The sequence below is a fragment of the Fusarium vanettenii genome, assembly GCF_000151355.1.
Source record: "Fusarium vanettenii 77-13-4 unplaced genomic scaffold NECHAsca_135_unmapped, whole genome shotgun sequence".
NCBI classification, from domain to species: domain Eukaryota; kingdom Fungi; phylum Ascomycota; class Sordariomycetes; order Hypocreales; family Nectriaceae; genus Fusarium; species Fusarium vanettenii.
This window is the reverse complement of record NW_003315755.1, coordinates 2,734-30,609: the sequence shown is the minus strand read 5'-3', so window position 1 is coordinate 30,609 and position 27,876 is coordinate 2,734. Positions and strand designations below refer to the sequence as shown.

The window sequence follows — 27,876 nt, the reverse complement described above, 5'->3', positions numbered from 1 at the left end:
CTAATAGGTAGGGAAGGCGGTTAGGGCTATTGCCTATTGAGGAATAGCTATAAATATAACGGGGTTTTAGGTATAAGATAGTAGCTGCGCTAATTTTATGCGATAAGATATCCCTCTCTGAAATATGATTTATTTTGACCCCAGTTCATGATCAGGGCTTAATGCCCGCTCGAGTTCCGAAGCCACTCCTAGGAGCCCTGCTCGGAGAAGCTGTTCCCAACCCCTCGAGGAGGCTGTTAGTTTGGGTCCTGTGGAAGCTATTTGTTGTTCTCGTTCTCCAGGTTGCCGGGCGCGGTGATGTTGGTGACGAAGAGCTCTTGAATGTCGTCGGCAGAGTAGTTGTAGATGAGAACCTCGAAACCTGCATTTATCCTCACGGCATCGTCGATGCTAAGGTCGGAGACGAGATAGCATAAGTCGAGCGACCGTTGATCCTCGTCGTATATGAGATAGTAAGATGGGTAGAGAGGAATGTTACCCTGGAGGAGCGCGATTTGTGAATTAAGTGTGCCGGCCGACGTCAACGTTGTAGACTGGCCGTCGAAGTAGAGGCTTATACGTATAATGGGGAATCGCTGGTTCCTTCGGAGATGCCTATGGAAATTTAACCGTATAGGAGACTTGTTAGAATGAAAGAGCTCTCTTAAATTCGATGTATGATAGGCTGCTTAGGCATCGAATGCGAAGGACTTAGGCTTGCTAGGAGGACTATGACTCTGCGTGGTGGTATGGGAATCCTCGCAATCTTGTAATATCTGTGTGGGTTGCAGGTAGGCAGAGTACGTGTGTGTGTGCAGAGATGGCCCCTTGACGCGAGAGGTAGGGGTCCTTAGAGGATCGATGTTAGAGGCGCTACTGTACTGCATAGTAGCAGTGCAGTATAGCCAGTGCACCCCGGAATAGAGCCCTACTAGAATTAGCGCCCGCCGTGGGGTTAGGCAGCTACAGTGGGTCTCAAAAAGTAACGACACATTCCGGGTTTCCCCGCTGTATCAGTACCACCACCAAATGAGACTACATCTTCAGCGCCTTATTGCGCAGCCAAATGAGGGCCAGTTGCATCGTATTCTATATCAATCTATAGATAATTGAGAGCTGCATCTTTTGGTGTATCTAATACTTAGTATACCAGCCGTGGGCGCGCACAACAGCCTGCATTCTTCGCTTCATTGAGTTGACTAGGTTATCAATGACTTCCGGCTCAATCTCTTCCCACAGCTCGATCGCAGCTGCAATAAGAGCCTGCTTTGCTTCGTCGGTCTTGGGCATATATGTGAGCTCTGGATATCGCTTGCAAATCCTCTCTTTGAGGATTGCCCATAGGTTTTCTATGGGGTTGAGATCCGGGCTACAAGGCGGCCAGTCTACCACCTCGGCCCTTCGACTCTCACACCACTCATAGATCCAGTCTCGTACGATGTGGGCTGTAAATGTGCTGGCGTTGTCATGTTGGAAGTAACTATTCCTTGTCACAATCCGGGGAAGGTATCGCTGTAAGCATGCGAGGATAATCTGCGCAGTTACTCCGCCGCGAGGGCTTTCTGGATCGCCGGCCAGGGGGACCATCGGGAGGCGCCTGCGATGATTGAAAGCGCTGAAGAATATCTGTGAGTGCCTTGTCGGTCGTACGCGTGTCTGAACATTCCGTCTGAAGAGTCTCTCGTGCTAGAAATAGTCAGAAAAGTCGCAGTTATGAGAAGAACATATACCGGTTTACAGAAGACCCACGTACGCCTCTGGCCCTCTCCTCGAGCGATGATAACCTCATCAGAGAAGGTCCATTTCTCCCAAAAGTCCTCAGCCATATGAACATACCGCCGTGCAAAGCGTAGACGCTTTCTGGCGTTGGCTTCACTAAGGAAAGGTCGAAGAAGAGACTTATAATGCATGATTCCTTCTTTTCGTAGGTATGAGATTAAAGTCGCCCTACAGCAGCTTAACCCAGCTTCCTCAATCAATTCACGTATCTGAAGATGAGGATCTTGGGCAATAACCCTCAAAATTCTCCTTCTTTCCCTCTCTCCAATGATGCGCGGCCGGCCGGACTTGGGTTGGTCCGCGGCACTCTCTTGGTCGCGATATCTTCGTACCACACCGTAAATTGCATGTCGAGAGACGCCCTCTTCCCGCGCGATCTGGGCGGCCGACACGCCCGAATTGTATCTCCAAACAATCCTCGTTCGCGTATGAGGAGAATGATGTCTTTTTGGGGCCATTTGGACGTAAATTGACTGCGTGATGAACGATTGAAGTTGGTGATGATTTTGGTGGAGGTAGAAGTAAAAGCGGGGTACGGGAAAATGTGTCGTTACTTTTTGAGACCCACTGTAGTTAGGTCTAACCTTTCGGGAGCTAAATTAGTGACGCTAGGGTAGGGCTATTATCTTCTATCTCTAGCGCTCTAGCATTAAGAACTGCAGGCAGGGCTCTATCGGCCAAAAGTTATTATCTCCAACAAGATTATTATACTTTGCATACTGAGGGGAGATATGGCTGGCTAGTCTAGCAAAGGTGATGAATAGTTCTCGCGTGGATAAGGTGGAAAGATCGATGCCTCAAAGGATATAAATGCCTGTTCGTTTGTGACGATCGTTGTGAATTGCCATAAGCGCTTGGCGAGCACTTTGAGGAACCCTAGAGGCACGCCTTGGCTAATTATTGGCCAAGGAGACTCGGAGTACTAACCATGGTATGTATTGTAAGTATCGGAAATCTGTTTGAACTGCTCTATAGAAAGACTGATAATGTAATCTTGTTTGAGATCAGCGCCCTTCTAGGTCATTGAACCTAGAGCTCTTGGTTACGGTTCGGAAGCGAGGGAGGCATTTTCGGCAGAGGGTTCTCTTCGCAATACGCACGCAGCAATGACTCTTGCGGCTCATATTGAGGAACGAATTGTTGGCAGATATTATTATTACTAGTTCCCATTTTGGACTCTGTGAATCGCATGTTCTGGAACCCGAGGTGGAAGAGATGGAAGAGAGCCCAGGTGGCATTTTGATATTGACAATTGATCAGAACCGCAGAGCCGTTCAAGGCATCCCACCGCGGGGTGGGTGCACCACTGTTTCAACCCATCCTTATCCCTGACTGACCCCGAGCCTACTCAACGCAAACGCACGACAAAGAATGCGTTCTGTCTACCGCCGCCATCTCCTGCGTGCTTCTACCGCGTCCATGAACTGGTCCGGTGGGACTCTCAAGAATCTCAGGTCGGCTAGTTGTCCATTCCCATCCAGGAACCATGATGCTAACATCGTGATTCGGCAGCCAAGTACGCGACCGGCTCAGTCTGCAAAAAGATGACAGACTGGATTGTCATGGTTTGATCAAGCTTTTGGGAGAGGTCCGGCCGCACGGGATTTACCACCAAGCTGCACAGCCGCGCGTCAGCCAGTCGTTCGAGATGCCAGAATACACCCTGCAAGTCAACACCATGGGGACGTTGAACACCTTGCAGGCTGTTGTGCTTTGTGGCTTGGAAAAGCGCACGAGGTCATATAACGTGAGAGCGTCCAGTTTATGTACCCAGCGATACCGGCTTGTTTTGATTATCCGCTCTGGTCCAGGCTGATTCTCGCCAACCTCTCCTCCTGTGTTGAAGCTAGACCCGTCTGACATGGCGCATAGGCTGCTACATCGGAGCTCTTTGGTGGCACGTTCCAGCCATGCTCTTGTCACGATGAAAATTGCACGGGGTGTGGCCACGCATGTCCTGGGCACGACGGACAAGCCCTTGGCCCTTGCGAGTGTTCAGGTGGCGCGCGACTGGGGCCATGCGCGAGACTACGTCCGGAGGATCTGGTTGATGTTGTAGCAGGATCGGCGTCTGGACATGATCCTCGCGGCGGGCACACAGCACACGGCCCAAATCCTTTCGAGGCGGCTTTCCATCATGTGGGAATCTAGTTGCGATACGAGCACCCCTTTGCTTTTGCACAAACTCGAGCTAGGCTCATTCTACATAAACCCATTGTCACTGAGCCGTCTGCAACTAGCAGCATGTGGAAGATAACATTAATGGCTGCCCTGACCCGCCTCCCGAGGTCTTCAGGCGGAATCTTTGAGCGTACCGCCTTCTTGTAAGACTATGCATTCATAAAGTCCTCTGGCCCTTCACCCTTCGAACCAGGCTTAGATCGCACGGCGTGGCGATGGCTCGTTCGAGGCGGAAGTAGTCCCTAAATATGTTGGCTGCAGCATTGGCTTTTGATGTTGCCATGTGTCTCAAAGTGTGTTTTTTTGATTACGTGCTAGACACTTATATCATTGAAAAAAATAGAATATATTGGCTAGAAAAAAAGCTGCAGTGGCTGGCAGAGATGTCTTTTCGCCAATGAATGAACTTCTCTTCTCCTCATTCCCAACACAACATGTCAACATCCGGAGAAGCTGCTGGGACTTTCCACGAGATGAGTGTGGCGAAACTTCTGTCTCGTCAAAACCAGGAGCCAGTTCTGGGCGGCGCCACTCATCGAACAGGGGGAACGATTCCGGCTCAAGTAGCAAGTATAACCTCAGGACAGCCCAGGCGTCAGGGTTGTAAGTCTGGAGCGATTAATAAGGGAGCCAGAAGTGCTTGCTGATAGCCATTCGACATGTGCTGTCCTTGATATCGTCACTTGAGTGTTCTAACGACTTGATGCGAGTTGCGTCATATTGCCTGCTCCGGAACTTGCTTGTATCTTGCAAGAAAGACGGCGGCGCTTATGGCGTTTTCCTTGATGTGTTGTGTGATGCAGCTCGTTCAATGGCTTGTGGCATAAGTCACATAGCGTTTACAAATTCGGTCCCAACCTGATGACTGGAGTCAGACGCCGCGAGAAGAATGTGCGTGGTGTAGCATCTGTTGCCGAATTTTGCTTCATACTTCAACATCTTGGACACGGTCAGAACATCTTATGGACCCTTGGGTAGCAGATTTGCCAGTTATGTTTTGCCAACACTAGTCATGCCATGGATTCCTACTCGCATCCCGGCAAAGTTTTCGTTCTCTGGCTTCAGCATGGTCTCTAGCCAACGAAGTTCAGTTTCTCTCCTGATAAATGCCGATGACAATATGCCAGGGAGGATATGGTACGGGACCGAATTTGTAGATGAAGAGGAACTACTTGTTGCAGTCACGATTACGGACGCTGCTAATATGCGGCGCGTGATGGGTTCAACCTTTTCGCCCACTGGAGTTATTTCTATGCATTAGACAAAGCTTAGCAAAGCGGTGATTCGGAACGATCTTAGGGCTCAGTTAAGACATCGAGGGCCGGGCTGCAACTATAATAAACAACATATTTTCACAGTCGCTTCCCTCCATTTGATCTCGTAGTCCCTTTTTATCTAGATCCAAGTCTCCTACCTTATTCTTCTTTTATCAATGAATCTGTCTCTTTCCTCAAGAAACATTAGTTCCCCAGAAGTTATCGGGGTCTGATCCACGTCTTCTTGAGTATAGGATACCCGTGATGACGCCAACGTATTTCAAGATGACGGGCCAGGTTCGATCAATAATGACCAAACTTGAGATGGACCGGGTGTCGAAGGTCTTATTTGACTTGTGTAGCCCAAACTGCTTGGGCCGAACTTCGGATGATGGGTTGAAGACACGGTCATATCTTGTTGGGAGTAGGTCCAGGATTGAAGCGACTGGGCAGCTTCTCGTTGGAAAGAAGGCCATGCCTCATATGCGGGAGAGAAGGAACACAGCCCTCCTGCGCCGCAATGAGTTTATTGATCTGAGTGACATAGTGCCTGCTCCTAACTGTATTCAAGCAACGTTTTGTGGCGATCATCGTAAGAGTTTATGTTGTCCATCATTATGATGAGATTGTCAGCGAAGCCGGACACCCTGAGCAGCGCCCCGTTACATCCCCCTCAATGTCAACGTAAAGCGTACTGGTCGATGTTCTCAACACCCCGTCATCAGTGTTATAGCCGTGAACCTTTCTCTGAAGGGCCACTCCCATCTTGTTCATGATCCGGCATGTCGTGATTCGCTCCATATTTGTCAAGGGCTCCCATGCTTCCCCTGCCTCAATGGTCCCTCAACTCGGACGTCGGCATTTTCCCATGTAGGGGGGCTTTTATCGAGACACACAAAAACCTTTCATCCCTTTTTGACGACCAGGAACGGCTCTACTAATCCTTGGTACTTGAGAAGAGCATTCTGGAAGGGCAACTACACGACCTAAGACGACTTGCACTCTCTCATGCTCACTACGACGACTATCCCATTCAAAAATATTCCTAGGCCGAGGCGACAAATGTGGTAGAAAGAGCTTGCTGCTGAGTTACCAACTCATATTAGCCGTATCACTGCACTTCCGCCCGTCTTTAGCAAGGGCTTGGTAGTAAATACGCACTGTCAGGTCTTACATCATGTAGTTGCAATCCTACCTAACTATCATAGCGAAATAGCCGGTCATATCCGCAAAACAACGCCTTGACGCAACGCTGGCATCTCCATAAACCCGAATGATGCACAAAACCGACAGGCTTGGGGCTTACGCAGTCCCACTACTTCTTGGAATTTTCTTTCGGCTTCGGCTTTGGCGGCGTGCCCAGCTTCTCCACGCTTCCATCATTGTTGTATGACTTTTTGAACGCATCGCGAACCTGGCCAGGCGTCACCGCCGGGTCAGACCCCTCCAGAACCTGAACAGTGGCAACAGTGCTAGGTGCCTGCTTCCGAACCGAAGTAGACTTGGCTTGCTTGTTTGCCTGGATCTGGAGGTTGTGGTGGTTGTCGGATGTCAACTGTCAAAGTCCACGGTCAGCGTTTAGTGTCTGGATGAATGGATGCTGATGAGATATACCCCCTGCTTATCGAGACGGTAATTCTGGCCGTTTTGTTCCTTCTGTGTGTAGAGGGTGATCTGCCCGCCTCGCGGAGGGAATCCTTCCAGCTTAGCATCCGGAATCTCGTCGAGGAAGCTCAAGAAGACCTTTTTGGACATGTTAATACGGTGCTTGATTTCAAGGTACACAAAGGAGGTCTATTGTTGTGGCCCGAATCATACGGCTTCGCTACTTGATAGCAATAAGGAAGGAAGACAGACGGAACATGATTGCCAAGTTTGCCAGTGCCTGAATATATAGCTAGATTTCCTTTGGCGTAATTGGAAATCCCCTCACCTGCCCGACCTCCAAAAATTGACCGTGTTGTTGGTCATTTACGGCGCTTGACCGGCAGCATGTTGGTTGCACAACAGGTACAATTAGATGAGATGACGCTTCACACACACAAGCCGGGCGATTGTGAACCTCGATCCGTTAGGGATAGTCGTCTCTGGCTGGCCTCATTTTCAAGCAACGAGGGACCACAAAAAAGCCACCACGAAAATAAGACGGTTGTGCAACATGAACGATTTGTAATTGTGAAATGCCTCAGGTTGGAACGAGACAGGCCTCAGGCACTCGCCCCAAACTGTTGCTTTAGCCAATACCGTGCGCTCGTCCATCTGTCCTCAAAGTTGGCCAAAGACCTAGATAGCCCTCGTTTGAGATCAATCCTCGCATCTGCTCCGAGACTCAGGCTATACATGGGTCCCACGATCTCAGCGTACTTGCGGCGCAGGAGGACCAGATCCCAATCTTTACGGATCTCGACCATGGCTTTCTCTTCTTCAGGGGGGAGGGATCCAACTGGTGGGGGTTCTTGGACCGGAACTCCCTGAAGGAAATGCGGGACCCCGTCCTCTGTTTCCAAGGCTGGCGCGATGCTCACAGACTCCCAGTCGACGATGCCGACAAGTTTGTGTGTCTCGGGATTCACAAGCACGTTCATCAAAGAAATGTCATCGTGCCATAGGACCTTGATGTCTTCCGGGTCGTCAGTCGCCGAGTAGATTCGAGGTACGACCTCGACAAGCTTATCGACCGTCTCGAGCACCTCGGCTCCATCGTCAGCAAGCATCTCGTCGGCTTCGCAGTAGTACTCGGTCCCAGGAGAGGGTGAGAGATGTTGAATGCGCCTGGCGAGCAGAGCGGCCTCGGACGTAGCGAGTTCCCGCGCTGTGGTGAAGGGCCCACGGTTAGGGCGAAGGAGGAGGCGTTTATCCCGAAAGAAGCGTGTAGAGACCATGCGCCCGACAACAAAGGTGCCATCAATGCCGGCATCGAGTCCTAGCGTGGGCATGTAGTCGACCTGGTTCCAGACATCCGCGTAGTAAATGCTACCCAGCATGGGAAACGGACGCTGCCTGAGTTTCTTGAGGGAGCGGGCCAGCTCGACTGTGAGATGCATCTTGGCCTGGAAGGGCATCGTGTCCCAGACTTGCTCGAGTGGTACGCCCCGAACCCTCTCCATGAGAATCCACTCGAAGCCGAGCTCGTTTGAGGCGCTAGACGCGTAAGCAACGATCTCGGGTACCGGTATTGAAGAGTTCCGCCGAATGTAGTCCATGGTGGCCACCTCGCTTTCCGTCTTGAAGAAGGGATCAACAGGCAGGGCGACGCGCATGAGGTACTCGGCAGTCGTGTGGTCGGAAGAGAGGCAATACAGGCGATGAAATGCGCCCTGGGCGAAGGGCGAGATGCTGGCATCGGAAAATAAATCCGCTGGGAGATGTTCAAGGGCGAGCTTGCGTGCGACTTGGATATCAGGTTCTCGCGGCCACACTGGGTCTAGCAACCCCGTCGTGTCGTTGTTTCTCCAACAAAGGTGATGTTCGGCGAGGGTGTTGACATGGTTGTGGCCGTGCGATACGCGACTTGGCTTGGAGCCTGCAACTGCCTGGTTCATCTTTACACGTAAAAGCAGAGATGAGATTAGTCCAGAGTACAAGGGAGGGAGTTGATTGACTTGAGATGGGACAAAACAGAGGTTGAGAGGGTGAGCACGGTGACCAAACTTTTCCGCACTGTGTTGACTGATGAGTTGAGATATAGTACTTGAGACGTAGCTACCCCGCTTTTTGAGTCGTAATGTCCCACGTGACTATGAACAACGAGGCGGCACAACGCAAGCGACATTCCAGCATCGGAATCATGCAAAAATGAAATTGATGAATATCTATGATTGGTCTTCTTTCCACAGGGCTACGCGCTGACGGTGAAGTATCATTCAAGTCATAGGTCATCTAAGGCATTCATCTCTATGTGAGCCCCCTTGGCCTCTTGCTTGCAAACAGACTCGAGGGCATCCTAGTGGTAGTCGGTTCCTCAATGAGGTCACAAATGTCAGGAAACTTGCACGAGGATTACAAATGCAGCAACCATGGCTTCTTTGTGTGAATAAAGAAATTCGACAGGTGTGTAGTCTGGGTCGATTGAGAGTTTCCTATGCATGGTTGGTCTGGCGTATATGAAGATTATGGCAGTGGAAATGAACCAAAAAGTAAAGGTCGCTCCTCCACTCGGAAGCTGTCTGCTCTTGTCTCTTTTCTCTTGAGGCCCCCATCTGTTCTACCTTAGTCATCGCCACTTGACTTGGTCAAGGGAGCGGGCGATCGCCGAGTGCTGGATCCTAAGGCAGCCGTGCAGATACCCCAGCCTTCTGGAGCCGGAGTGAAATTTTGGAATCTACCCAGGTTCTCAGCACGGCCACCCTTTCAAGATGACCAATAGCACGCTGGAGGTGGATGCAGGAGCAGGTTCCCAGCCACGGCTGTTGTTTGGCTTCCAGCCCCTACACGAAGAGTTACGGAGGCGATTGCTGAGGTCGTAATGTTACAGCCCGAACCTGCCGAAAAGAAAGGCGACCTTCTCACTTACAATTCGCCGAGGCCATGCATGGAGATGCCCAAGATTCTCGAGAATCAGGTACTAGTGCAACCAGCGTTCTCGTCCCTTCCTTGTTCTAATGCTTGGTTCAGGCTAGCCTGGTCAAGCTAACCAATGTGACGATCGGACCAAGGGTGCGAGAGCTACAGGCATTTCAGCTCTCGGTTGGCCACGACGCATGGGTGCCAGAAGGCTATCTGGGCCGTGCTATTCTACTCACACAGTTTGAAGCCAAGATTCAGATCCGAAAGGGCGGTGACTTGTCGGGGCAAAAGATTTGGAGGCCTGATCAGGAGCTGTATTACAATGGCGCTCTCCTGGCTCTCGCTCTTCACATCAAATTCTCTCTTGCTATTTACCAACTCACATCTCATGATGCTGATCGTCCTGTTTCATGATTTCCATCATATTGTGGCTCGTGGGGCGCAGACGAAGGCCGGGGGAGTCAACAGTGCCGCGCTGAGGGAGACCGAGATAATGTTCAACGTCGTCCAGACTTTGAGGTCAGCAATGACCATGCAACTAGTTGCTGGAAAATCGTACCTGACTCTTCCCCCATAGAGTTCGTACACAATGTTGGGTAGGCGGAGGGAGGCCGATGATAGCTGTCTCTTGGGGATGTATACCCGTATGTCTTCAAGTACGGCATGACCCCCCGAAACCTCCATCTCCCCTAGGATATCGATAGCCTCATCTGTTAACTTTTTCATGTTGTGAGCGAACTTATTTCCTGTCCACGTCAATGAGATAAACCTCCAAAGCGTGTACCATGGAACACGTACGCCGGAGCGGTAACTCATCTGCACGGCTAAGCCACGAACTGCGTAGCACATCTGACATCTTGATCCACCTCCTGACACCAAGTCTCATGGTCCTCGCCGATGTCTCTGGGACCCCCATGTATTTTGCCACCATTTGATTCACCACTTTAGCTCGGAAACCTAGCCCAATCGCAGCTTCACCCAAGGCAATAAAGACAAAAGCGTGGATCTGAGACCTAGTGCCCTCAAGCAGACCAGCATGTTCGTCTGCGAAGGCTTCAAGAAGCGTCTGTGAGTCCATTGCAGCGCGACTCGCATAGTCAACCTTGCTCAGGACGAGCTCATCGTGGAGCTGCTTGATCCCCTCCTGGGTCCGTGGTTTCTTGTCGTCCCAGTCTTCTTCCCCCTTTGGCAGCGCCCTCAGAAAAGTTTTTAATGCGCTAACCGAGGTGGTCTTTGGTTGTTTATGCTGCGGTCGCTCCTGCAGCCCGCTTGGGTCGGAGATGAGCTCATCCATGCTTGACAAGGACAACGAGAAGATAAAGTGAGGGGGTGGACAGAGTCAGGGCATTCTGCCTGGTGAGTGGGACACGGAACTTAGGGTGGCTGGGCTAGCCGCTATCCAATCAGCTGCCTGACCCGGGGAAGAAGTTCGTTGTCCGATTGGTTCTTCCCACTCAACGCACTAAAAGCAAGTCCTTTCTTGGCATGCCCATCTTATCCTCCCAGCGGGGGACATAAAACACGAGACTCAGAGAGGTGAGGGCACAGCCAATTCAGTCTCGTGTATTTTGTCCCCCGCTAGTCCTCTTTAGCTAGTCACTATGTGATCCGTGCTGTCGTCCCCTTGTCTCAACCCTGTCCGATAACTTGCAGCCCATTCCGCCGTTCTCCATAAGACCAATGCAACTGGGAGACAGTCAGTGCAGAATTTTTCACGGCCGGGTGTGATAGTAACATGTGGAGGCCACCCAAGCCGTCACACACCCTTGACTGGGCTATCATACTCAGTTGTTGCGTGGTGTCGATATAATGGTGAAGGAAGCGCGCCCTCACCTGTGACCAGAGTTCCAGGACTCGAGATGTGCCACCTTGAGCGGTGCCGTGGCTTTGGGAAGTGAGGGTCGCGCACTGCGTGAGACTCATTCATGCACGTTTTCCTTCGCTCGTCCGTGTCCAGGGTCATTCTTCTTACCCCCATGTGACACCCAGGCCTATCATCACACGTCCTTCTGACCTCATGGTGGTCGGGTCTGTCACATATCAAGGTGATTTTCCATATGATGCACAGTTCCGAAGAAGTGAATTGAACATAAAAAACTACACAGTGGCCGAAAAGAGGGGAGATCATTCTTGAATACTGTTCCGCTATGGCGCCCAAGAGTTGAAGAATCGCATGATAGAGTCGAATCATGAAGAGTGGCAGATCGGAAAGGAACAATACTTCTAACTATCGCAACAAGTCTCTCACGCCATCACATCAATGAAGTGCCTATTGAAAGCTATGCCGAATGACTGCCATCTCTCTTGGTCATGCATGTGCCCCAAGCTCAATGCTATTAAAGATCTCTTGTCCTCAGTGCTTCAGATCTTTAGGCAGACCATAGTTGAGTTTCGCGAGACTCGCAGTACCATAAAAGTTTCTTTTTATCAAGACACTGAGTTTCCTAGTAATCATTCTTATTGCTGTGCTAGGGGGAGTATGCCTTTGCCCGCAGGTTGCTAGGCTGAAGCGGGGATCATTGGATGCTATTAAAGGCCTTGTCGACTGCAACCCACTCCTCAGCGAGGGGAGACTGAAGAAGAGAAAATCCTTCATCGCTAAGGCTCTCTCGCAACAGCGTACTCGTTCCAGAATTGAATAGTCTTCACGGGGTGACAGGGGTAGCTTTAACTCAACCCCAAGGAGAGTCCCGTTCAAGCCGAAGTGGGAAACTGTCTTGTGAAAGACCACCCACTGGCATTCGATTCACCCATGCTCAGGCTCTTTCTCCCCTGTCTGGGTTTGTTGTTCGATGTGTTGCTCCCAAGCCCGCACGGAGAGAGCAAAGATTCTCAGGATAATATGCTCAAAATCGACGACAGCCATGTAGTCGACAATCTCACTACAGCGAATGGTGTCGTCTTTCTTGCCGTCCGAATCGGTCGCGCTCTCTAGATTGCAGTGTGAGAGAGGTGTGGCGGCGGTGCCGTTGCGATTCGTACATTTGATATGAAAAACATGATGATGCAAACCCATGTTCGAAGAAAGGCTGCAACGTGTTCGGGAATCTGGTGGGTCGGTGGCTGTTGCATATGACGATGATACAGATTCGAGGGCCACGGTAAGCCTGGTGTGCGCCTGGGGATACTGCTCATCTTCACGAGTCGTTGATGGTTTTGCCTGTAGGCTCTTCGCCAACTCTGGCTGGAAGTCGATCCCACCGTGGAGTCGGTCAACAGATTCGACACCGGTCATGACGGGAGCCGTAGGATGAAGAAGAGGTTGTTGTGTGGGGTAACGGATGCTGGCCCCGGCTTAGAGGGAGAGGAAGATAGGCTAAGCTTGTGCTCAAGGCTCGAGTTGCGTCTCGACCGAAGCCGGAACTTGTAGACACTGGAAATGGTCTCCATTACGGCCACGAGGAACTCTGATATGCCCCGCTCTAGCCCGTGCATGGTAGTGCAAGGGGTGTGCAAAGAGCAAGCGTAATAATCTCAGCCGGAATGGTTGTTCAGCTTTCAGAGTGGATTCCATCTCATCTCGGAGACGCATGCGAGTGCGCCCCAGCGCTCGTGACACATTTGGTCGACAATCAAGTGACGCCAAATGGATCCATACATAGCCGTTAAGCGCCAGAATACGAGAGGTCACCTGAAGGATAGTCATGAACACCCAGTCACTGTTCCGCTCATCCATCTTATGCATTGTTGGATGGAATACGTTCCACATTGACAGTAGAGACATGGACGGATAGAAGAGAAGGTGGTCGGGGACGCGTCAAACTCAGAGACAGGAAGGGGCAAACCAAGCCAAAGTGTCGAGAGGTGATCCCCCCCAGAAGTCCATTTTCAATTGTTAATCGATGCCCCTTTCCGTTGTGATGACCAAACCCAACATTCGGAATTCCTCCAAGCCGGCCGATATTTCCCCTCTGAACGACTGGCATAGATGCCTTCTTTCTCCATGACATCCCCTCGTGGACAATGTTGTCAGGTCTAAGCAGTTCGACCTTCGAATTCGTTTACCAATGGGCAACTGCCTTGTGCTCTTGGTCAGACTACGCTCAAAAGTATCCCTCTGTTAAGTCTTACCTCTGGGTGTCCATGAGGGGCGTGCATCAATAAATGAAGCATATTCCGTAGAATTTCTTCATGTGCCGTCATGAGGAGTATAACAGCGCTGGGCTGGTCAACCGCTGAACATAGGGGACATGAGAGCCAGAAATGTTGGCATGGGCATACCCGTGCGCAAAGTCCTTGCGATGCGGTCCAAGCGAGAGCAAGCGAGAACCAGTAGAGACAACACCCATCGAGCGGCAAACGATGTGACATCCCACAGCGGCATACCAGAGAGTCATTGTTTGCTTGAGTCCTCTGGATTCCTAGAAGCCTCAAGAACTAGAGAAAGCCTCAATCCGACGGGCACGCGGTCAGCTGATCAGTGGCAATTGATGCAAGGTATTCTTGGAACTTTGGGCTTCGAACTACCCCTGTGTTTGGTCTCTGAAATGCCAATTGGAATGGATTCCATCCGCCCTCTGTCAGCAAGAACGAGGCAAACGTCACGGTTGCGGGACATCACCTCTCTGCTCTAGGGCCCTGCAATGGTTGTTGGATACTTAACAAGAGTGAGCCACTCCAGCGCAAGGTCCAGCTGTGTTGCTCGTGTCGCTGGAGATATCGACAGCAATCTACGGATGCGTCGTCGCTCGTGCGTATCGCGGCATTTTCTTCGTTCGGTCATCGTGAGGTGGAGGTGCGTGGCGGAGATAGTACCAAGTGCTACCATATCATAGTATCAGAGGAGTTCTAAGGATTGGAAAGTATAGTGGCGGGGCAAGGAGTCTCGAAACAAACCTGAGGAGGATCTCGAAGTATGCGGTTGGAGTTGAAGTAGTCTTGGCCTCGTCTTGAACGAGTCCCGGAGGATATTCGCTCGCTTCGCTCACTGGGAGATGTCGGAGGTCCCCAAGCACCCAACAACTGAAGGTCCAGCAGATTGGGCAAAGGGAGTTGAAACAGAAGAACAAGTTAGCGAGGCAGTGGTTGTTGTTTGTACGGCCCGGGATCTGTCGATCAGAGTCGTCATTCCACGTTTATACGCACGATGAGCAAGGGCTTACGCACCACCATTCTATTCCGCAACACGGCTACCTTGCTTGGCCCCTGTCATATCTGGCATCGGCTACTCGGCTTGAGGATACAAGGCAACATGACGAAGAGCACGGCTTCTAAAGGGGGGCGGGCATGCTTAATAACACGGCTGCATCCACTTCCGCTGTTTGCTGACTTTCCCTTGCGAGTTTGATGCAGTCACCTGCTTTAGGACGGGGTTCAAACAGGTCACAGGTTAGGGTGTCTGGAAGATGCACACCAGGGGGTACCTGAAGCTGGCGGCGAGCGAGCGCGACCCTCCTAAGTCTCTACCAACATGCTAGCCTCTGACCAAGCAAAATGACTCATTGCCACCCTGACACTCTCAGTGACCTCGTAGCAAAGACACGAACTTCAGGTCGCGAAAAGACCAAGACGGTCGAACAGTTAAGAGCTCCGTCTGTCTTTCTAGATTTGCAGACCAAAATAAATATATATCTATTCTTGTAGGAAGTAATCAGCGACCTGCAGCCTTAGTATACTCATACTATGAAGATCAAATCATCCCGAACTCCTCCACTAATTGGAGCGTCTCCGTGCTGCACGTAATGCTGCTGTGATGATCCTGGGTGGGATAGTCTTATTGTCTTCATTGATGGCAAGAAGCCATCAGCCTCGATAGCAAGAGAAGCAGCTATTAATACATGACGGCATGAAAACCTAATATCGTAAAACGCCGTAACATAATTTCCATCCTCCCTGATCCTTCCGTGATTCGATATGCCATCCTTCTGCTGTCATCAGTTACTCGGGGTTTGCTGCGCTCTCGTACCCTGCTATCTTTGACAAGAGCGTTTTACCCAATACGGGTACTATTCTCTGGTCGTGCCTGTCATGCATCAGCGCCAGCAACTTGAATCAAATCAGCAAGGGCTTCACTGTGTGTCTTGATTCCGTTGAGAAGGTTTGCAACAAAGGACATCAGCCACATCGGCAAGACACAGTTGTAGGTACGGGCATGAAGTCGTTCAACCATCCTAACGCTGCAGGCGTTCGTCAAGAGCTATTTGGCAAACGATTTGCTTGTAGCCTAGTTCAACGCAATCTGGGGAGGCCGTGTGACTTCTTTCTAAGCCGATGACTGTGACCATGGACCTTTATATGGAGAGTGTGAGACTTTCCTCGTTCAGCAGCAGTTACTCTCTTCCATTGACCTTGGAGCATCAAAATCTAATGATGTTACGCTGGATATTTGAAATCACAGGGACTTGATGATTTGTTTGAGCTGTCATAGTTTTTGGACAAGACATTCAGGTATCATGCTCCGGCTCAGGGGGCGAGGCAATGGGTTCAAGGCTTTGTGGAAGGTAGTTTGGTTGGAGGATATAGCATCATTCATGTGTTCATAAAGCATAAGTGAGTCTGAAAGTCGGAGAATGCGTAGTTCATGTTCGGTTACACCTTCCCACTTAAATAGTAATATGTGTGGACGTGGAGCAAAGCATGACAGCAGAGAGCATCATCTTCCCTGCCTGCTCTTGGAACTTGAGGTCGTTGAGCTCGCTCAAGAAGTGTTTTGAAGCTTTACTAGTCTTCAGTGCAGGCTTTTGTTTGTGTCATTCGGTGAAGTACTAAGGCAGTTTTCCACTTATGAAGCAGCTCGATGGCACCCAGCAACAGCCGATCAAGTGACTTCAATGTGTTCGTCTGGATAGACTTGTGCGTCAGCTGGATGATAGAAATATTCTCAAGATGATGATTGGTTCAACCTGACTTCAACGATTCGCCTGGGGTGACAAAATTGCCTCTTGTTGACATGGGAGAGGAACTGATATCACATGCGAGCTCACATCAGACCGGTACTTTTCTGATTATTCCATCTTTTGTGGAGGAACTAGGTGCTACAGTTAGCACCGTCACTCGTCACATTCAAACATTGCTAGGTGTTGTTAATTCAAGACGCCTAAAATAAACATGAGGATGGTAGGCACGCGCCGCAATGGTTCCGTCATTGCCCTAGCCCAGCATCATGATGAGCTCTTACTCCATCATCTAGCAGCCTTTCTACATGAGATTTGGAATGCAGACTTGGGCCGGGACTTTAATTGTCTGTTGAAAATGCGTCATTTCAACGTGTAGGTTCTGGCGGTTCTTATTGAGTATCGACACCACCGTGACGCCCGAACCATACGGAGCCCATCTGCCCTACTCGCAACTGCTCCAACTCAACACTCCGTATGTCACCAGTCCTGTACGCCTTATTGAGCACGCTTCGGCAACTCTGGAAGTCGTAGGTTCAACGCAGCACGGACTTGCTCGTTTAGTATTAATACCGTGGCCAGCTCGTTGCACAAAGAGGGAGCCATCTTGCGTTGTCACACCCGCTCCAGCCTCCAGGTTGGGGCTGTTATGTTTCTCGATCTTGACCTGAAGAAAGAGAATAATATTTAGAGAACATGTAAAGTCCACGCATCAGGTTCTCCTTTCCCAGCCTCAACCTGCTCTCTATATGTGTATAGTAGTCACCTTGAACACCAATGGCCTTGCTGTGATGCCCGTTTGCGTTTGGTGATGCATCTTTCGCAAGGTGCGATCCCTGTAATGGTCGAAGTCTGCGGCACCATTGGAACGGATTGCGAAAGTGACCTTCTGGAAACTAGAGTCCGCATCCGCACTCTCCACGTGGCATTCGAATGTGTTCAGACTGGCCTCAACCTTAAGCTGTTTGAGCTGTTCTTTGAGCCCTTCAAGGAGGGTCCCAAGCGTCATCAATTCGAACCTTTCCTTTGGCCGCCAAAGGCGTATGCCTTCCGATGTTCTCATCTCGAACTCCATGGTCAAGTTCATTAGAGTGAGACTATTCCCGTCGGCGTGAGAAGGATGACCGTCGACATCTCTGGCGGCAGGGGCGGCGGCGGGGGGGGGCAGCGTAGCTTGATATTGCGGGGATCCCTGGTTCCCGCCTTGGAGTGTTTCGGTGCCGGCGTGCGCAACTGGGCTCACTTGTTGGCTGCACTTCTGGCAATACCATTGATCTGGAAGTTTTCGACAATCGTCTCGTGACATGCCAACGCAAGTCACATGATTCCAACCACATCCACTGCAAAAGACCCATGATATCACACCTCTACGTCGCCGTAAGGGATCGTGCTGCTTGCAAGATGAGCAAATGGCCATTTTTTTGCAGGTTGGTCGGTCAGCCGCCTTGTCGTTGTAGGGTTTCCGAGCTAAGCTCTCAAATTGTTTGCGTTTCTTAGGAGCCTTCGTCACAGTGGTACCAGGCACCTCGATATTCGGGTCCAGTCGTTTTTGTTTCGTTCCTTGCCTCTTTCGGCCCTCTTGTTGTCTCTTGTCTCGCGGAGGCTTCTCAAGCGTACCTCGGCAAACAGGCTCACCACAGAGGCAAGCCTTCGACTCGCCATTGGAGGTGAAATGGTAATCGAATGTCAACTCCGTGTCCGGAGAAATAGGTCCCATTGCGTGCAGGGCCATCCGCGGCTTTCCTTTCACCACCCGCTTCATTACTTTGCAGTTTGGCTTGCAGCTATGGTTGACGAACCGGGCTAGATTACCCGCGCTGTCCGCGTTGATCACAAAGCCTTCGTCGAACAACAAAACGTAATCTCCCTATTCCAGTGGTTTTAGTCAATTGAACCTGAGCAAAATGGGGATATGAAAAGAGAAAATCGCCTGTGGATGAGAACTTACGGACCTTGGTTTCGTTATCTGTGAGGACGCCGATATACTCCATGATGACCGCACTGCCTGGTATCGCCTCCTTGGTACGGATACCAAATCCTCGCTTGTCAGTCTGGATGAGCTCAAGTCGGAAGCGAATTTTCCCCATCCGGAGCATGGTATCAAATACTCGATTACCGCAGCTTTTCCCCACGTCGCAGTTATAGTCGCTACAATCGAAGCCCATACTCGCATTCAAACATTGCGGACCGCAATTGTTCGCACACGCGCATTTGGACTGCCTAAAGGAGGCGGCATTCCTTGTATGATTCCACCTTCGCAGACACTCTGTTGATATCGAGTCTAGCAGCCAAGTTAGCAAGAAGCAGCAGTACTGTCCACAATTTCGCCGTGCACATACTCGTTTGCAAAGTCGTCCACCTCGGCCAAAGCGTATCCCCCGGCTCCACAACTTGCGGTTGGCCATTGGCACTTGTTGCGTTGACTTTGTTAACACCATTAACAGAAGCCTTGGAAAGTTGTCTGAGATTATAAGTTTCGACTTCCTTTGCGTTCCGTGATGGTCGATGCGTGGTTGAAGAAGAACCATGGGGCCTGTGAGACATCGTTCGGGACACCGGATCACCAACGGTTGGCGCAACCGGCGTTGTGGTGTTAGGCGGTTGGTGCATGGTGGAGTGCGTGGTGATGGTGACAGGCTCTTGGCCTGGGGGCTGTCTTCTATGGGTAACCCATAGGAGCAGGGAATAGAGGTACACGTACAGTAAATGCATTGATAGCTGTCCAACTCATGTTGTGGACACTTGCTGATGAGGTTATTATTGATGTATGGAGCAAAGCACCACGGGAACCCAGAAAAGGAAGAGATACAAGGCTATAAAAATAACCGCAAAGCCCAAGGCAAGCCGTTGCACCGATGAAAACTTGGTGAGGCAGTGATGCCAGCCCAGCCACATCTTTTTAGAGGTAGACACAGCGAGGCTGGAACCAGGAGGCAACCAGAAGGCAGCCAGAAGGCAACTACATGAACACAAAGAAGAAATTAATTAACCAGTTTATTGAGGATGCAATGCCATGGATCGACTGCGTAGCTCTTGGTGTTATGGGTCCAGTATTCGATTCATTGAATTACACCTTAATCCGCCTTGCTGGCGGTGGCCATTTTGTACAGGGTGTCTCTTCTTTTTTTGGAGGTGGAAAACCCCTTTTCTGGCGATATGGATACTGCGATGTACCAACCATTCAATCAAGACCATCCTACATCTGAAATGCTTAGATACACAACAAGCAGGTGTAGCCCGATTGCTGGCCATCGAGGCTTGTCAGCAGGCGGCAAGGAGAATACGACCCGGAGACGGCGGGACCTCGCCCTGTTTCGTGGGTAAGTGGACAGAGTCATTGGCCACACAACGTCGGCCCTAATAATATCACTGCTGTTGGAAATGCAATTGAGCCAGAAGATCGCGCTTACCAAACAACCTTTTTATTAATATTTCAATCTGCCCCTATCTCTCTCAGTTCGACACGACGTATACATCACCATAACACGCATTCTTGACCTCGCCCATTCTCAACCATTCCCATCCCACAGCCCTTGCTAAAATTTTCGATCCTGTAGAGCCGTGAGTCTCCAGGCCCCAAGTACACCAGAGAAGCAACCGATATCCTCCGTGAAGCGTTCTCTCACGTCTCGAACACCTTGCCAGACCATCCGATAACGGAGGGCAGCCATGAGTACATCCAAGATACCATCGACATTGCCTTCAAAGCACCAAAACCGGACGCATTGAACGATATAAAGAAACCGCCATCTGCTCTGGACGCCTTCGCTGATGCCGTTGTGGAATGGTCCAGTAGCAAGTAGTAATGGGAACTATTGGGGCAAATAAAGAACATGGTTGATTCGTAAAGGTGGTCACCGAGTCCTGGCTCCTGGCATGACGAGTCCGCCCCCCCTCCTTCTCCAGTTCGAAGCGCAGATCCATGGTTCGCGGACCATTTCGGCACAAAGGCGTCTTCCAACAATAGAAGAATCAACTTGGGACCTCAATCCGGTTAGTATTCTTTCCCCTTCCCTCTCCCCGACTCACACAGCATGCACCCCCCCCGGACAGGGTGAACAAGGTGGCGCCTCAAGGCTCGACCGCCTCAGTTTTCCTCGACCGCTAGCTGAACCAATAGGCAAAAGGGTCTGTCCCCCTTGCTTCTGTTATGCACACCCTGCCCTACGTAACAGAATAATTCGCCCGGCTCCCACCTTATCTCCCTGTCGGTGTCATCAACCAGTGTGACCGCACCACCCTCTTGTAGGAGCATGACAGTGCTGATGTGACCTGGGGACATTGGCAAGAACGTAAGTGGCCCTAGACGAAACAGCTGGGGCTTCCAATCATCGATTTTCACGATCCTCCATCCCCGACTCTCAGCGATTGAGGCGATCAGGCTGCGCTTTTGGCTGGTCAGCAAGAGCAGAGCAAGTCAGCATTCAGAATGTACCTCCCTTAGTCCCGAGACAGTCAAGAAGCCTTGGAAGCGAGTCAAGGAGGCCGACATCATGGGGGCCTGGACCCTGTAGTATCGCTGCTAGACCAATTACCTCCCTACTGGCCATCTTCCAATCCTCTTCAAAAGTCTTGTCGAGAGAGATGGACACGGAGAATGAATCAACACGGCAAGAGAGCCACTCGGCCGGCGATGCTTGGCCCTGTAGCCGATGTACACCCTCAATCATATCCCGGCTTCCCGGTTAGTACAACGCCCTCTGTGCTCATGACGGCCACCCACCTGAAGCGCCCCGCGAAAAGCACGTAAACGATATTCGGAACGCGGAGACAAGTGGAGTCTAATTGGCTCTGAGGCCGGTAGATGCTCTCACGCTCCTCAAGAAGGATCTGCATGTGCCTCTCGGTGAAGTTTGCTAGTCTGAAAAGCGCATTTGCTGCCCCAACTTAGCAGATAGTCAACCCAGGCTGACAGGGAGACTAACGACGGCGAATGGCCACCTCATACACACGGGTACCGACAGCTCCATGGCTATGAAGCTCATCCAGCATTCGTATGAATCGTTGTGTTCCCCATCTCATACCGTCAAGTGATGTGTCGGGCTTGTCCACTCTCAGACGAACAAGATTGCGTGCCTGGTCTAGACTTAGCTCTCCCTGTTTTACCCCCACCTCACACGCGTCGATGAGTGTCATGAGGTCTAATTGATTGCTCGAGTCCAGAGTGTTGGCCAATGCCGTGATAAGGTCTGCACATGCCATCGCCTTGCGACTCGCAGGGGAATACTGGCCTGTCAAGGTGAGCTTGCAAAATAGCGCTGCAACGTCCTCATCAGTTTGGGGCACACCACGAGCCCAACCATCCTCGTTCTTAGGAATCTTTTTTAGGATGCCAAGGACGTCAGTCCGCACATCTGCGTCAGGCCGTGATAGTGTCCCTCCCTTTCCGGGCTGCCATTGGATGATGTTATGCATTGTTGGTTGAGGATGGAGTGAGTGAAGAAACCAAGATTTTGAGTCCAGGCTGAGTGGCTAAATGATTTGTCTAACCCTTTTAGGCAATCCAAAAAAGATTCACGCCACGATCTTCGGGCTTAGCTAACCCATTAAGGGCCAGGCTACAACTATAATAAAGAATAGATCTTCAACACATTATAATATCATAACCCGATGTTAATATAGTGGCCTATTTAAACTTCTGCAACAGCAGAAGAGCCATACCTAGCTACATTATCATGAAAGGTCTAGCCTCTCACGGTTCCCTGTCCACGAAGACCGAGATAGGCGAGTGGCACTGACTTGCCCGGTCGAGTATGCACTCACCCTACCTAGTTGATACGCAGAGGGGCGGTAAAACTAGCCGTCCTTTCTTGAGAGCTCGAGAAGAAAATCGGCGGGGAGGGGCCAAGTCATCCGAGATGCAAACTCAGAGAGTGCGAGAAGGTCTACGGCAATACGCTGGGCACGCTGGGCACCCTCTATATGACCGGACCCAGTTCACATCATTGAGTCAAGTTTCGCTTTCCATCTTTTATAATCTCGTTCTCTTTGTTAATACACCTCGGTCCAGAAACATCAATTGCCGAGAACCCCCCCCCCCCCCCCACACACACACACGATTCATTTGAAATGTTTCCTCGAACAGTCGGACGGTCTATTATCGATATCGGTACCGGGGGCACCGCCCTTGCCATGGGAACCTCGAAGAAGTATAGTAGTGACGTCAAGTCCATCAGGGAACTCATAAATGTTATCCATTGTCCGATCAATACATTCAATTAATCCACTACTCCTTAGATAACAACATCGATAAGACCGACAGAGATCACAAAGAACTCGCCCCGAACGTTCAGGACCAACTACGCGACGAAAACGTGTACGGAATGGTTGTCACCCACGAAACGGACACCTTACCTGAGCTTGCTGCTTTCATGAGCTTCACCTTACAATCCGAGAAGCCCGCCGTCATTACAGACGCGATAAGACCATCGACGGAACGCACCGCGGATGGTTTTGCCAACCTTCAAGACGGTCTTGTCGTCGCTCAACAAGGTCACAAGTACTGGTGCATGGTCGTCTTTCAGCAGAAGATTCTCTCAGGCATGTACGTTTTCAAATCCGACTTCAAGTCCCTCGATGCATTCAGTGCAGCCAAGCCAGGACAACTAGGATTTGTCGACTCTCACACAGTGTACTTTTTCCATCCCCCGGCCGCACAAATAGGCCCTCCCATGCATTTTCGGGCTTCATTCGAGGCTCCAGATATGGAGGTATTCTTTTGCCACTCATCTCAAACGCGGAGTTGCGGCTTGTGTATTCATGGCCCTTGTAGACGGTTACCGGGCTGCCTGCAGATGGGCCATGATGAGATAAAAGGTCAGATCAGAAAACGCGGTAGACAAGAAGATTCAGGAACCTTCAGATCAAAACCATAATTTGGGCCGAGAGCTGGGTGAGCGGCGGTCAACACCTGGCTAGGCACGTTGGGGGAAAGGTTGGAACAGTATAAATATATTCCAAGTACTAGATCTCCCAAGGACATCGTCACTTATGACCTAGAAACTGAATAGCAATATCCTGCCACAAGGGAACCCTCTCTACTTTGACGAGTCCTCAATCCCCAAATGCAATGTCTTAGGCTAGCGGCATTTCGTCTTTGCTGGAGGATGAACGATGGCGTGCTTCATCCGTAAATATCGAGACGAGAAAGTGTGACCAAACTGTCCATGCCCACCAAGGGTCATTGTGAGATCAAGTCATTGGGCGCATGGCTGACATTTGATTCAACCCGACGATGTTGTTTCTCGTTCCAGAAAAGCCATCAGTCACAGACAACTTGCCGACTACGCCTTTCGATATCCGCCCAAAGGGCACTCACCACCAGATTATCCAGTGCGGGACTACCACTTACCCTGTAACTAATCACCGACTTATCTTCCTCCCGAGGAGTCTATCGACTACTGAGGGAAAACCCCAAGGGCCGCAAAAACAACGAGACGGAGCAGCTGCTCCTCTTCAAGACGTCATAGCTCTCGGTACTACTGGGGTTGAACCAGCCATATCTGGACGTTAGTTAAGGTGATTTCTGACTCGAGACCCTCAAGTTCTTCCTGGCCCAAGTCGGGAAATGGCTCCTGGTAGTCGGCAACCTGATGTACATCCTCGAGTCTCTCTACCTATTTCACCAACTTACCCTCGAGCGAAGGCCATTTTCGTACTCAAGCAACAGGTTCCAGATCGTTTGTGTCCCTTGTTTTTCGTACTAGTCGGTATTCTCAATAATGAATCTCAAAGCGCCACGCTCGGGTTGGCTCCTTTGATCTGGCGAATGCCAACCGCCTCTGGGTGTCAAGCTGAAGTTAGACATTGTCAATATCCGGCTGCCCCAACTCCCTACTGTCACCTTGCGTCTCAGCAAGACAAGTTGTTCACGATTCCTTCATGGTAGCGAGGTGGGAGCTGCAGCCGTGCTGGCCCAGTGTGGAGACTTTCCTGGATCATTGAGGGACAGCGTTTTGATTGGTTGTGACGTTACCATGTCGACAAGGAAATTCAATAATCCGTCGATAAACAAAGCGGGGCTTCAACCAACACAATCATCATCGCCATTACCACCACACAACGACGACGCGCCCCCTCAGAAAGCAGCGCCGCAATGCGCGAAGAATTCATCGACAATTGGCTGTCCGAGGTTTCTTCGTATTTGCAGTCCAGCAAAGACTCGGAAACCCCGCGCCCGCGGAAACGCCGCCGCGGCGACTCTTACTCGCATCTTCCGTCACCACAATATTCAATCAGCGACATGTCTGAAGCCAGCGACACCGGCATAAAACGACAGGTTGACAACGATCAAACGCCCAAGGCCAAGAAACAAAAGAAAACCAAGTCAACGGCATCCGAGTCTCAAGGGACGGAGACTTCTCAGCAATCTAGCCACGCCTCAACACAACTGCACTTTAAAGCGCTTGAACTCACGGACCGAGGTGTCATTGAGCGCGGGATTAATGGGTTGAGCGATCACCCGTCGGAAGCCTTGGCTACGTTCATTGAGGACTTGGAAAATGTCATGGCGTGTCGCAATATCTTGCCTTTGGATATGCGAGCCGAGTTTCAGAGGAGCGAAAACCCGAGGTTTTCAAAAATCGGCAAGAACTCGGCCGCCTTCTCTTCCGATCGTCGTGAGCTTGGCCAAGTACCAAGCCACAAGACGGTTTTGCGGCTTGTGAGGATTGCCGAGGAATGCCTCACCAATAAACATGATGAGGCGTCATGGAACGTCTTAGTTCACTCTCGTGTTTTATCTCTTGCTCTTCAGCTCGACGACGGTGATCCTTTCTCCGATCTTGTAAACTTTTTCCCCTGGTAAGTTCTTCTCTTCTCCATCACTGACCGGTGGATGATAACCTAATCCCCCCCAGTTCATCAGCCTCTATCATCAGCAAATATCTTCCACCATTGTCCCTCTCCAAAAAAGTTGACTTCTGCATCTGCATCGATGCTTCCTCTTCGTCCCCCCAGATCCAGGCGACCATCAAATCTCTCCGGAATAGACTTGCCGACAGGGCCATCAACCACACAGGATACTACGCCCTTCGCAAGAGACCAATCGCCATCAGCATCGAGACTAAGCAGCCCGATCAGGGATGGGATAGAGCGACGCTACAGCTCAGCGTCTGGCAGGCCTCACACTGGAACTTCCTCCAGGAGCTCAATGTCATGGCCAGGGCCACATTACCTACACATCAGGATATCATGCCTGCGTTTCTTCCATGCATCATCATCCAGGGACAAGATTGGAAGTTGGTCGTTACGACCCGTGAAGGGTCTCAAACGGTTTTCTGGAAGGACATTGATATCGGCTCGACCAAGTCTGTGCTGGGTATCTACCAGCTAATTAATTCGTTACAGCTGCTCAGGAAATGGGCTCGAGATGATTATTGGCCTCTCCTCCAGAGGTTGTTCCTGTCAGTTTTTAATAACAAGTAATTAGAATAGTGCCTATGATACCCTTGGTTGTTTTTGACCAGAATCCATTCCTTTCCCCGTCATTGTATGTCATTCTACACGAAGTCTATACGGTGCCAGAATCTCTGCTTCAAACCATGGCAAATATACGTTTTCAGCCCACGCCGTAAGCTGTCTCAAGCCAGCAACAGCCTGATAAGTTTCTACAACGGTCGACGTACTGCCAAATTGCCACTCCTTCCAAAGAATCGTCTTGTAGCCTTGCCGCGTGGATAGGACAAAAAGCCATCTATGCCCTTGCACAATAACCGCAGGGATGAAGCTCAGGCGGGCCAAAGCCTCATCGGCCTGTTCCGTCTCCTGCACAGTGGGGGGCCTTCCCGGCGAGGCACGGTTTATCAAGAGGAGCGACGAGCGGAGAAACGCCCACTGAGCAGCGTGCCAAACACCAATTTGCAGCTCGGCTGCATCAAGATCCTTGTTTCCTGCCTTGGTCTCGATGCTCAGAACTATTGGACGGACCTGCAGTCTCTGGAAATCTGTGTGGTTGACAGATTTGGTAAGAGTGGCTCGGCAGAAGGCCTTGTGAGTCTCAAGCGACAAAGCATCCTTTTCAGCTGTGTCGGCGTAGACGCAGAAATCAACCATCTTGATGCCAATCGACTTTGGCAACCATGTCTTGTGTGGCCGAGCTGTGTGCCTATGGGTAAGAGCCGAGTTAGCAAGAAGACGAGAAGATGATTGTGGAAGTGAAATGAGCTGCTGCATACGTAGTAGCAATATTAAAGAGCCCCCCTTTCTTCTTCCCAGGTTCCCTAAACACAGCCTCTAGCAGACGAAAATGAACCTCGTCATTCCAGCCAGCCACTTCATGCTTGAGCTCGATGCAGTCTGTCGTCCACTCACGGACGAGGTCGACCTCACTGGGCGACGGGATGCGGCCTGGCAGATCGGCGAACGCGCTGGATTTCTTGAAGGCCGAGTCCCAGTCTTCGAGGTCGCTGCCTTTGATTTGATGACTTTGCAGGATGTCCTTGCGCCGGTCATCAGGGAGAATGCCTCTACAAGTACCGATGCGGCGCATGGTTCTCAACAAGGCAGCAGCGTCTGGGTTTGGCAGGGCTTCAAGTGCGTCCACACTCAGCGCTCTTGTCTCCATCCCTGTGTCGTCGAGGCCGAGCTCGAGGAACTGTCTCTTCAACGGCGATGTTGAGCGAGAGGCGCCAGAAGTGTTGGAACCTGAAAGGGACGGGGCCTTGGTCGGGTCACTCGAAGGTTCAGGCCGGCCTCGAGGCGTGAGGTCCAAGTCCGGGACAAGGTCTATCCGTTGCTTCTTTCTAGTAGGGGTTTCCGGGTCGTCCATGTCTGATACCGTGGCTGGTGGACTAGGCTCTTGTGGTGTCTTGCGCTTGTTAGATCGAATTTGACGTTCTGTCCTTTGTGTGATGCTAGGTTGGGGCTGATTCTGGAGCAAGACAAATGTGCTTGGCAGGTTTTCAATCCACTCAATCACTCTCCGTTGAGCGATCATGGCTAGATATCGCAATATGAGTCGAATTGCTGATGTTGCTGATGTTGCTGATGGTTTGTTTATTTTGGTGGATTGGCCAATTGGCGAGACAACCCCGCCTAGCGTGGTTAGGTAATCCCTTCTTCCACAATCAGGCGTCAATGTGGCACGTGCGTGGGCTTCTGGGAACAGCCGAAAAGGACCCGGTGGCCCACCCTAGCGGAGGTTATTTCTGCAGGGTAGCGAGTTCTAACCATTTACCTATTATGTCAGTCCTTTGGACGATTCACTGTACACGAAGAAGCAATCAATGACGACGCCCAATTGTACGTTTCTAGTATAAGCACAGGGCTAAAAGAGATGATACAAAGACGTGGTTAATAGGTATGTAGCCCGCACACTTCTTGACTTGTAGCGGAGCAAAGAA

At 50.8% G+C, this 27,876-nt stretch overlaps 9 protein-coding genes across 9 annotated transcripts; 2 read left to right on the top strand and 7 right to left on the bottom strand.

Annotated features, from left to right (window-relative positions):
* Positions 1–6,510: 6,510 nt before the first annotated feature.
* On the bottom strand, positions 6,511–6,950 carry NECHADRAFT_89372 (uncharacterized protein; the record flags this gene model as incomplete). The annotated part of the gene is made up of 2 exons (XM_003039226.1): positions 6,511–6,750; positions 6,810–6,950. The coding sequence occupies 2 exons, from the start codon at positions 6,948–6,950 to the stop codon at positions 6,511–6,513; spliced, it is 381 nt and encodes a 126-aa protein (XP_003039272.1).
* A 452-nt stretch (positions 6,951–7,402) lies between these two features.
* NECHADRAFT_56498 (uncharacterized protein) lies at positions 7,403–8,737 on the bottom strand (the record flags this gene model as incomplete). Its single annotated transcript, XM_003039225.1, has 1 exon — positions 7,403–8,737. One exon carries the CDS (start codon positions 8,735–8,737, stop codon positions 7,403–7,405), a length of 1,335 nt encoding a protein of 444 aa, XP_003039271.1.
* Positions 8,738–10,265: 1,528 nt separating this feature from the next.
* On the bottom strand, positions 10,266–10,779 carry NECHADRAFT_19590 (uncharacterized protein; the record flags this gene model as incomplete). The annotated part of the gene is made up of 2 exons (XM_003039224.1): positions 10,266–10,411; positions 10,500–10,779. Coding segments are annotated over 2 exons (426 nt in total), but the record flags the coding sequence as incomplete, so codon positions are not given.
* Positions 10,780–12,447: 1,668 nt separating this feature from the next.
* Positions 12,448–12,936, bottom strand: NECHADRAFT_89369 (uncharacterized protein; the record flags this gene model as incomplete). Its single annotated transcript, XM_003039223.1, has 1 exon — positions 12,448–12,936. One exon carries the CDS (start codon positions 12,934–12,936, stop codon positions 12,448–12,450), a length of 489 nt encoding a protein of 162 aa, XP_003039269.1.
* Positions 12,937–17,037: 4,101 nt separating this feature from the next.
* Positions 17,038–19,265, bottom strand: SDG2120 (SET domain protein; the record flags this gene model as incomplete). The annotated part of the gene is made up of 6 exons (XM_003039222.1): positions 19,236–19,265; positions 18,874–19,186; positions 18,487–18,800; positions 17,301–18,401; positions 17,108–17,201; positions 17,038–17,055 (listed from the first exon to the last, which is right to left on the bottom strand). Coding segments are annotated over exons 3-6 (1,357 nt in total), but the record flags the coding sequence as incomplete, so codon positions are not given.
* A 1,356-nt stretch (positions 19,266–20,621) lies between these two features.
* Positions 20,622–21,949, bottom strand: NECHADRAFT_102299 (uncharacterized protein; the record flags this gene model as incomplete). Its single annotated transcript, XM_003039221.1, has 3 exons — positions 20,622–20,928; positions 21,258–21,411; positions 21,460–21,949. 3 exons carry the CDS (start codon positions 21,947–21,949, stop codon positions 20,622–20,624), a joined length of 951 nt encoding a protein of 316 aa, XP_003039267.1.
* A 654-nt stretch (positions 21,950–22,603) lies between these two features.
* On the top strand, positions 22,604–23,339 carry NECHADRAFT_89366 (uncharacterized protein; the record flags this gene model as incomplete). The annotated part of the gene is made up of 3 exons (XM_003039228.1): positions 22,604–22,688; positions 22,772–23,244; positions 23,307–23,339. The coding sequence occupies 3 exons, from the start codon at positions 22,604–22,606 to the stop codon at positions 23,337–23,339; spliced, it is 591 nt and encodes a 196-aa protein (XP_003039274.1).
* Positions 23,340–24,629: 1,290 nt separating this feature from the next.
* On the top strand, positions 24,630–25,908 carry NECHADRAFT_89365 (uncharacterized protein; the record flags this gene model as incomplete). The annotated part of the gene is made up of 3 exons (XM_003039227.1): positions 24,630–25,336; positions 25,393–25,853; positions 25,883–25,908. 3 exons carry the CDS (start codon positions 24,630–24,632, stop codon positions 25,906–25,908), a joined length of 1,194 nt encoding a protein of 397 aa, XP_003039273.1.
* A 185-nt stretch (positions 25,909–26,093) lies between these two features.
* NECHADRAFT_89364 (uncharacterized protein) lies at positions 26,094–27,470 on the bottom strand (the record flags this gene model as incomplete). Its single annotated transcript, XM_003039220.1, has 3 exons — positions 26,094–26,110; positions 26,161–26,639; positions 26,710–27,470. 3 exons carry the CDS (start codon positions 27,468–27,470, stop codon positions 26,094–26,096), a joined length of 1,257 nt encoding a protein of 418 aa, XP_003039266.1.
* Between the last annotated feature and the right edge of the window lie 406 nt (positions 27,471–27,876).